At 47.7% G+C, this 9,628-nt stretch overlaps 2 protein-coding genes across 2 annotated transcripts; both read right to left on the bottom strand.

The window, feature by feature from the left end:
• Positions 1-266: 266 nt before the first annotated feature.
• LOC125944771 (uncharacterized) lies at positions 267-1,954 on the bottom strand. Its single transcript, XM_049666018.1, has 2 exons — positions 1,772-1,954; positions 267-730 (listed from the first exon to the last, which is right to left on the bottom strand). Exons 1-2 carry the CDS (start codon positions 1,938-1,940, stop codon positions 525-527), a joined length of 375 nt encoding a protein of 124 aa, XP_049521975.1. The 5' UTR covers positions 1,941-1,954; the 3' UTR covers positions 267-524.
• Positions 1,955-5,230: 3,276 nt separating this feature from the next.
• On the bottom strand, positions 5,231-8,255 carry LOC125944772 (uncharacterized). The gene is made up of 3 exons (XM_049666019.1): positions 8,022-8,255; positions 7,014-7,040; positions 5,231-5,464 (listed from the first exon to the last, which is right to left on the bottom strand). The coding sequence occupies exons 1-3, from the start codon at positions 8,098-8,100 to the stop codon at positions 5,235-5,237; spliced, it is 336 nt and encodes a 111-aa protein (XP_049521976.1). The 5' UTR covers positions 8,101-8,255; the 3' UTR covers positions 5,231-5,234.
• Between the last annotated feature and the right edge of the window lie 1,373 nt (positions 8,256-9,628).

Here is a 9,628-nt window from a genome sequence, read left to right as displayed (position 1 = left end):
AGAACTGAAGACGACATACGAGTTATGAAAAATAAAACATTTATAAACTGTACACACGCATTGCCACTCATTTACATGCGCGAGTGGGCAATGTCACGGGTGATTTATGGTAAGAACTATCCCCATGCAGTGCTTCAACCACTTGTCATGATTCAATTCGTTCGTGAATTTTTTTTTCTTTCTCTTTTCCTTTTTTCTTTAGGGGGGGGGGGGGGGGGGTAGCCTGTGACCCGTGTACTTTTGCTCACGGGTACAACACTATTCGCGACTCGCACGAAATGTGGCGAGACACGACTCCAGTGCTATCGAATTGGCAACAAAGTTCAAGGAAAGCTTCGATTGCGTATGGCGCGTCTTGTGCCGAGTGACAACTTGATAACAGCGATAATTCGGTTAAAACGAACACCAACAGAACGAGGAACAACGACGCATTGCGATACAGTTAATTTGCTATAGTAAATGTAATCATTAGCGATTATTCATTCGGTTCTGCAGAAAAGCGGCACGTAGTTCGGAGCGCGGCATCATTCCCATATCATCAGCTTCTTGAAGACGTTCCGGCTGCAGGTCTCGGTGCAGGCGGCGAGTGATTCGTGGCGGTTAGGTCCCGCCAGACAGGAAGTGCGCCAGGCGACGCAAGCCTTCATCGAGCGGTCGTAGTAGTAGACGAAGCGCTTCTCGCTCATCCGGCACGCACCCTGGAACCGGGGCGCGCGGCACGCCGGCTCCTCTGCGTGTCAACGACAAGCGGTTCATTGTGGTGGTCTAGCAGGAGAGAAGTTTAAAAGGACAACGCAGACAAACATTAAATTGGCACGCACCATACTGCATTCCATTGTTTTAAAACCTTGTTTCTGTTCATCTGGCAACAAAACGATTACCAAGTGACACTGCTCGGCCCGGATCGAAAACACGCACACAAAATCCTAATTAACTGCCCGGAGTAAGTGCCGCCGCCGTAGCCCAATTCGAGCATCGCGCGCGTTATGCAAAATGTGCGGGCTTAACTTCCATCGACAGAAAGTTGTGTTTGGTTTCCCTTTACTTCATCGTTTCTGCATTTCTTCTTCTGCTTTCTGGGGTTTTACGTGCCAAAACCACTTCTGATTATGAGGCACGCTGTAGTGGAGGGCTCCGGATTAATATTGACCACCTGGGGTTCTTTAACGTGCACTACAACGCAAGCACACGGGCGTTTTTCGCATTTCGCCTCCATCGAAATGCGGCCACCACGACCGGAATTCAAATCCTGCGATATCGTGCTCAGCAGCGCAACGCCTTAACTGACTGAGTCACCACGGCGGGTATTTTCTGCATTTCTAAAAGCCACGGATAAATCCCCTCTGCTTTTACTGGCTTCGTTGTCTGCTGACTTCACATTGTTGTGACGACAGCAAATTATTTCCAAACGTATCTTCCATTACAGCATAAGTTATAAGGTGGGAAATGTGTCGATCGATCGTGCTCGTTCCTCAAGCTTTAGTTCACCCAGTGCACGGAATGACGTGAAATGACTTGAATGACGTGAAGAAAGACATGCGGCCTAGGATCGCGCGAACCATGCGCACCAACTGTGCAAGCGCCAATAACGTTTTTGCCTGCGCACCCTTGCTAACCCATGACAATAAAGTGTGAACATGGCCTCAGAGATCGGCTAGGCTGTCCTGGACATGACTGCGACGATATTAAAAACCGGTATAGAATAGCCATTTGCAGATGTTGTCGTATACAGAGAGAGAGAGAGAGAGGTCAATAAAACGGTTCGTCATACCAGTGCTAAGACAGGATTCGCGACATTCCTGGGTGGAGATGAACCTATTAGGGCCGTACAGGCACTTGGCGCCCTTCTGTACGGTGCAGTTGCCTCCCTCGAAGAAGTACGGATGGTCGCGCCTCTTCAGCTCTTCGTCCTTGCACGGCGCGGCCTTGACGGGGTCCATGCACTCTGACGACAGGCCTGCATACAGGAGAACTACGGATCACGAACACGGTGATTAGAGGATTAATTACTCCAGAGCGCGGCGTTTGCCGACTAACTCGTTGTGTGTATAGTCAGTGCTCGATGGTCGTGACATATAGGAAACCAAGTTTTCCTGATAATTTTTTGCGTCTGGGCTATCAGCGAGATTTAATAATAACTGTTATCTTAACTGATAATTTCTGGATAATTGTTAAATATGAATAGCTAAAAACTGGGAACTGTTGACAAACTGGTAACTAATAACTGGCACGTAATGTACGGGGTATCATATTTCATTTTTGCAGAATTTTCATAAATAATTCTTGTACTTGAGCTCGATTATTCAGAGAGGCGGACTCTGTGGGAGATACAGCGACAACTATAACTTGCAAGAATGCGGAAAGATTGAGCTGTACTACAGACTAAGAATTTTTAACGATTACGGTGACTCCTCCTCCTCTTATTTCTGAATGAGCGCACAAATAATTGAAATATGGAAGTGTGCATGGCTTGGAATTGTCATTAATTTTAGTTATTTCAGTTAAGGCGAATGCATCAGTTAAGCAGCGCACAGACAGGCCGTGTTAAAATTGACAAGTGATCACAGTGTTTGAGGATGTTGTGGATAAGAACACGAGCGAATCGAAAACTAGTGCCGGTGGCGGACAAAAAAAAACGTTTTAGGCCACATCAAAAATCCGCCTCCATTCCACCATGTGAAAGTAAATAAACAGCGATTCTGAAGTTGCCGACGTCTGAGATGCACAACTGACGTTTAACAAGTACCACCACTCCAACTGACGTTAGACAAGCACCACAAGCGACGTTAGACAACCACAAACTGCTGATGCAATAATTTTATTTGGGCAGTGTTTCCCATAATGTGGATTACGGTCGCAGCACACGCTGCGCGACAGATGCAACGGGCAGAGCACCCACGCATCAAGGACAATTGTGTGCACACGTACGTACGTCCCGCGCGCCCGCAACTTCACGGAAGTGTACTTCGAATATACGAGAAAACGTAATTCCGTGGCACGCAAACTCAAAGACAAAGCCCTTTCCCAGCTGCCGTTCGAGGTCTGTCGGAGTGGCCAAGGCCGCTAGGTGGCGGTACTGTTTTTTGGTGAGCACGAGCCGACGAAAAATCTTCAACTAGAGGCTAACAGATTCGCTGCAAAAAAAAAAATCGCCGAAACCATCGAATATGACTGTAAAGTAAGCGAATAGCTTATGCGCACTGCAGAAAAAATTGGAGGACGCTTAAGCTTCGCCTTTAAGAGTGGAACGCGATAGCGTTATCGGGTCCCGTTCGAGCCCCGTTACCGGGCCCCGTTGTAAGCTTGCTTTCCCACTGCAACCCAAAACATGCGTTTACCACTGACATTTTACACTGATGCTTTACGACTAAGCCACGCAAGCGCTTGCTATCAGCGTCAGAAAAAGGCCCTATAAACGCGCCCTAGCTAGGCGCGCAGGGGCAGACGACCCGAGCCTCCGCCAGTATGGTGGCGCCATCATCTAGTTAAGGCGCCTGCAAAAGCCGCGTGCACAGGCGCAGACGACGAGATGTGATTCAGACGAGGCGCGCAATAAACGCGATCCCAATGTGAGATGTGCGCCACGTATTCTCGGTTCCTCTTCGGTACACGTTATGGCGTCTCCTCGCAAGGTACGAACCGCTGCTGAAGAAGCGAATCGTACAGCTACGTGCGCGCCTACAACCAAGCATCATCGGGCTCAGAAGACTGCTGTGCAGAGAGCATTACAAGCCGCAGCTCGCCGCCGACGCCGGGCGGACAGTTGAGATCGCTCTCGTCAAAACAAGGCGAAGAGACTTCGCCGCGAAGACCCTGTTATGCGTGGTGCCGAAATTGCAACTCTTAAGCCGCTCCACCAGCTTACGCCGCGCAGGCCTGTGACTTTCTTTTTAGAGCGCAGCTCTTTGGCGCCCGCTCCTGCGGCGAGCGTCGACGTCGTCCCTCGGCGTCCCTCGTAACCGAGCGCATGAGCACAGCGAATGATGAAACAGCGATATCGGAGCGCGGATGAAAGACTGCGATAGCGAAGAGAGCGCGAGGAGCAAAGTAGAGAAAGGTGTAGCGAAGCCATGAGACGGAAAGCGGAGGAGGAGGGTATGGTGAAAGCGTGAGGAGCAGGTTGCCAGAATGGTGGCACCCACTTTACTCCTCAACCTTGCGAGGAGGAAAGTGGAGTGCCGGTGGCGACCAGGCATGCGGCGACGATAGCTACGAGATGGCGCCAGAGTCGCGCGCGTCGTCTTGTAGGTCTGTCCGCGCACCGGCTGCTGTGAATCGCGCCCACGCGTCACCCACGCGCTGCCTCTAGCGATCTCCCGATTAGCGAGGCAGTCGCGCCACACTCTGCTGCGTTTGAAACGCGCCGCGCGAGGCAGGTTGTCCGCGCCAGCCAGTATATATCGCCAAATTAAAGCAAGCACGCACCTGCGCTGAAATTTCTCATTAGTGATATTGTGATTGTCGGTGAATATTTAGATCATACTAAATTTTTAGAAATCGCCTGTGGCAGGGAGCGTAATTCTAGTCCTTGAACTGAAACTCAAAAAGGCAGACATTACTGGAACGAGAAATCGAAATGCATTATAGACTCTTAACAAAAAACGACTAATTAATTTTAATTTAATTACTTTTCAGCCCACATTGCAATTTACGAATTGTAGCCGGTGAGTTTGCAAGGCGATACCACTTGAAACAAATTTTCAGGATAAGAGCAGTTTCTAAATATTCATTCCCAAATTGTGCGATGAAATACATGGGGCGCCCCAGTTACCTTTGGTAACTTCAATGTGTAAAACGGAACCTTTAAAAATGTAAGCGGCACAATAGTGTATTGGTACCTCAAATTTTACAGCGCCTATCTCCAAACCCGTGCAATCTTGAGAAGTCGTTTCAAGTGGATATGCCTTGCAAACTCACCGGATACAGTTAGTAAATTGGCACATGTACCGCAACGTAAATAATTTAAAAGTTAATTAGTGCTGTATGTCTAATTACTCGATCGTGCATTTCTTTTGTCATGAGATTAATGTCCGCCGCTTCGTGTAATCCAGCTCAAGTATTAATGGCGGTTTTTAAAAACTTCGTATGGTCTAAAGAGAACACCGCCACGGCGGTGTTCGGCGGTGAATCCGCCCCGCATCCAGGTTTCACGAGAGTGCGTACCTTTTGATTGGCGGAGAAAGTCCGGCTGCCAACCGCTGCGAAAATAGGGCCAATAAACCAAGGAAAGCTATTCACTTTAAGAATGGCTCACTCTGCTTTGCTTCTTTGCCTGAAGAGTTCCCGACGCAGCGCTCCCGGCACTCGGATGCGCTGGCAAAGCGGTTCTTTCCCTGAAGACAGCCAGGGTCAAGCTGCCACCGCACCAAGCAGACCTGTCTGTCCGAGTCATGGTGGAAGAAGTACTGCTCCGTCTCGGAGTTGCAGGCTGTCAACTCCAGCGCCGCCTGGCACTTTGGCCCGTCTGCGAAAGCAGGATCGGTAGAATCCTGAAACTTTCCAACAGCCCAAAACATTGATAGCTATGTTCCCTAACTCCAACTCGCGTTGGACGCGAGCATCAAACACGGAGAATGGAACAGATCTAAGAGGGAGGGCCACGTGATCATCTTGAAGCATAGTCATCGAAATATAAAAATAGGCTCGTGGGGAAATAGGCCCTTATCACGTGATGCGAAAGCAATAATTTTTATCCACTTAGCGTGTGGAACAGAGAGGGCGCGACGTGGGCGCCACTGAAACCTACCGCGTACCATACAGTGTTTGAAACAGCAAAATAACCGTGCAGGGCCTACTCCTTAAGACTCATCGCACAGATTGGCTCGGGAGAGAATGTCGTGGGGCGGCATCATAGGAGGCTGGCTTGCCGAGGATAGCTGCTCGGCATCATGCTCCTTGCTATTTGCATTTTCCGTCCGTCACACCACCAAGTGTTCTCGGGAAAGCTACATCGGCGACGTTCAACCAAACTGCGACTCACTTGAGCAATGCTGAAAATCCGCATCACCTCGTTCTTCTCGAAGGTTGCACTGGACACTGAGCATGTACAATGACCGATCGCTCCCCAGAGGCAACAGTAGTACCACTCATCATAAGCAGCGCCTCTAGTCGAGACGCAGCGGCGCCGACTTTCGCTTCCGGTGCTCCGGAAGTGATGTGATGTGATGCACAGATTTGTTAAACAGTTTGAATTGAAGGAATTTCTAAACTTCTAAATTATGTATACAGATGTTAGATTGCAATGATTTCAGAAGGCGGTTATATGTCATTATTTTTTTTACAGTCGTTAACTTTCGGAACTTGTTGCTACACTGTTTGTCAATTCGACTTTGTCGCCAATGGATTCCTTTCTTTTATTCTACATTGTGCACATGTGTGTTTTACGTATTCAACGTCACTGTAGAGAATACTATGTTACTTTTTATTATTTGTCGCGTTATTTCTTTTTTATTTATGATTAATCTGTTGGCTACTTAAATTCGTACTATACGGTGCATACCGAATGTCTAGCCTAGCACTCAAGCAATATTGGTTATGTAAGCTGGATATGTAGCTGTTATGTAAACGTATGTAACAACGATTATAACTGATTCTTTAAATACCTCTTACAACTTGGCCACCTCTGTTCGTCTTGCCTTTAGGACGAATTCACGCCTGTAGAATTAGCTTTTCTTTACATGTCAGCGCCACCGCTTCTTGGCTACGTCAGACTTCGCAGCATGTATAGCATTCGTAAGAGGGGTAACGTAGTGCAAGAATATTCTTACAACAACATTACTTTCACGTATAGAGATCACCGCAACCTTCACGGACGGCGAAGATAGGGCCTTTAATATTCCCTATGTAGCTGGAGAACTGTTGCTGGACAATATTGTCCAATTGCCTTTAATGGAAAACGGGACGAATAAAACTGTCTGCGAAAAAAATTTGTTCACTTATACAAATAACGCATACATTATCTTTGTCGAACGTCGTTTTTTTATGATCGGGTTTTTCTATTTTTTTACACTTACCCTCAGCAGTGCCGTCCATAGAGAGATCTGCAAGATGTGATAAAGACAGAAAAAATAGAACCTTTACTTAAGCTTGCAGAGATAACAGTGATAGTTCTTTAATATCGCAATGGTGTTTTAAGAACAAGGTATTCCTCAAATGCACTTAATTAAATGTACTCGCTCGCTAATATGCGTTTCACGAGATTAGGCATGCGTTGACACGCGCGACCTATAAACATGCATTTAAGCACTTGTCGCGAAAGTATACAGCCGCCGTTTTTATCGCCGAAGCTGTCATTTCTATCGTCGTAAATGCGATGGACTTTGCAAGGCTACATAGAGAGCGTATAGTACATGCGAGCGGACGTCCGCAATATTATATAAAACCACTCGAGGACACATCAGCAATCTTCTCGCCAACACACCTGTGAATGTCCACTCTTGTGTCAGCTCATCACTCGCTTTGCGATAGCGTATAAACTAGCGATATTGCTGCAACACAGTTTCATAACAAGCTTACTACAGGAAAATGTGACGCTATTGCGACGATCAAATCACATTGTGGCGTTTAAGCTCCGAAATCCACAGACGGGCTATGATCGAGGGAGGGTCTATAGTGGTGGGCTCCGGCATAATTTACCGTTGAGCTCGTCGTATACGGACATCAGATCTGCTCAGCAATTAATTTCTCGCATGGACACGAGCACCACTGTCTGCTATAGTTCCTTCGCGACACCGCGTCAGTAAGTTGCGGACGGACGCATGCATGTACCATTCGGTTCGAAGATTCCCGTACTTATACTGTCAGTATAGCGAAAGGTTTTCGAGCCGAGTCAGGAACTGGGCACAGTGTGCTTCAAGTTGAGCGATTAATTTGCTGGCTTGAAATCACAGCAAGTGCTACTAAGCACCGTTTCCTCCACCCGATATAGGCTGCGTGTAACGGCGTGGCGGTTAGCGCGGTAAGCTTCAAAGCTGGTTGACCGTATACCGTTGGCATCGGTGTATCACTGCGCATGCACTTACTGGGTCTGACGTACTGCACGATGAATGCAGCGAGCACGACCAGGAGGACAACCAGCAGGAAGCAGACGCCCATGCACATGAAGAACGGGTTCTTATTGTCGCCGTCCTTCACCTCCACTCTGCACGAACAGGAAAACACAAGAGTGTTGTGTGCACGCCGCGCAGCATTGGTATACAAAATTGATTAGATATATCGAGACGTGAAGACTCGAATAGCCAATCCACCCAACACTCCATCGCCATGGTGTCCAACCAACAGGACAGAAACAACAGTAGTGGTAGTCATACATTATCTCGAGAAACCAATAATGTTATTGCGTTACTGTGCAATGTACACCACATTAATGATAGACTGATGAATTGCTAATGGAATCCAGCTTATTGAAATGACACCAACAATACTGAAGCTGAAGATTTCTTGTTAAATTTGTCAATTACTACTTGTGACAATCTCTGCACGACTTTTCTTCGGTATTCATCTTTGCGCACAATTAGCCTCGCAGCGAGACTGATAATATAATATCACTGACATGTTTGGCTTCGGCCATATGTCACAAAAGAGCACGTAATCAAAGCGCGCGCCGCGTGTCACGCAAGCCAGCGAAAGAGACACGCTGGGCCCGTGGCAGCTTCAACAGAGGGGGAGAGCGCATACGCCTCAAACAGCCGACGCGACCAACGGAGCCTAGATGTTATAGAAGCATAGACGACGCGACGTTAACCAGAGAGAGAGAGCGCGCGAGCGCCGAGACACCTTCTCACCCGGCGAGTCGAGAGATTACTACAGCGTGAGCGTGCGCCAGCAGGATGAGTCATTACCCCCCTTCGACGACCCTCCGACGGTGGCGGGCAAAGATGCGAGAATTGACTAGAAGATTCCCAGGCTTTAGCCATGTTAAGGGATCACGACTCCAATAGGAAGGTTCGAGAACGCCTGTGAAGGATATAAAACGCCGTGCGGGAATCAGAAGGAATCAGACCACTCCGGTGAAGAGATGTAACGTGGAGACTGACCCTCTGCGGGAAAAGGTGATTCCCCGGCAAGCTAGTCGGCGAGTTCGTCGAGCGTCTGCATTTCCGGAATAAGTTCCTCCTTCAAGATTTGCCTCGAGTTACGCCGAGATCGTCTGACTCCAAGACCAGCACGGTGAATACCATTGGACACTTAGTGTTCCTTTTCATTTTATACGTTATGTGTTGGACTCTTTGTGCTTGTCGTTAATTATTTTCCTGTGTTTTGTGAATACCCATCTGAATTTTATTGTGTTGTGTCTAGCCTAAGTGTGCAAGTGTGTGTGTAACTGTCTTGTGTGAATAATATATTTTGTTGTGTTTTGACAACTCTGGGCTCTGACTCGGTCTTTGGACAGCAACCGGCGTTCACTGGCGCACCAGAGGGCCCATTACTAATTGTCCTTGCTTTCGTGGGATTATTTTCGGAAGCTGATAAGTCGGCTTTGGAATTTAGTCCGGCGTTGGCGCCTCGTTCACGGGGTCAATGACACCATATTTCTCGTTATTCAATCATGTTAGTTTCTCGAACACATCCCACGAATGTTATATGAGGTATCGAGTTGAGTAATTCAACTCATTCGATTCATGTAAAC

Source organism: Dermacentor silvarum, chromosome 4, assembly GCF_013339745.2.
Source record: "Dermacentor silvarum isolate Dsil-2018 chromosome 4, BIME_Dsil_1.4, whole genome shotgun sequence".
NCBI lineage: Eukaryota > Metazoa > Arthropoda > Arachnida > Ixodida > Ixodidae > Dermacentor > Dermacentor silvarum.
The sequence above is the reverse complement of the archived record's forward strand: the minus strand, read 5'-3'. Positions and strand labels throughout refer to the sequence as shown.

Bases quoted from the DNA above. Each gene is read 5' to 3' on its own strand.
- LOC125944771 (XM_049666018.1), bottom strand. From the start codon at position 1,940: ATGGACCCCGTCAAGGCCGCGCCGTGCAAGGACGAAGAGCTGAAGAGG. The intron at 731-1,771 runs GTATGACGAACC...GTTGACACGCAG, and splicing joins CGAATCCTGTCTTAGCACTG to AGGAGCCGGCGTGCCGCGCG.
- LOC125944772 (XM_049666019.1), bottom strand. From the start codon at position 8,100: ATGTGCATGGGCGTCTGCTTCCTGCTGGTTGTCCTCCTGGTCGTGCTC. The intron at 7,041-8,021 runs GTAAGTGCATGC...CACATCTTGCAG, and splicing joins CGTGCAGTACGTCAGACCCA to ATCTCTCTATGGACGGCACT. The intron at 5,465-7,013 runs GTAAGTGTAAAA...CTGCTTTCGCAG, and splicing joins TATGGACGGCACTGCTGAGG to ACGGGCCAAAGTGCCAGGCG.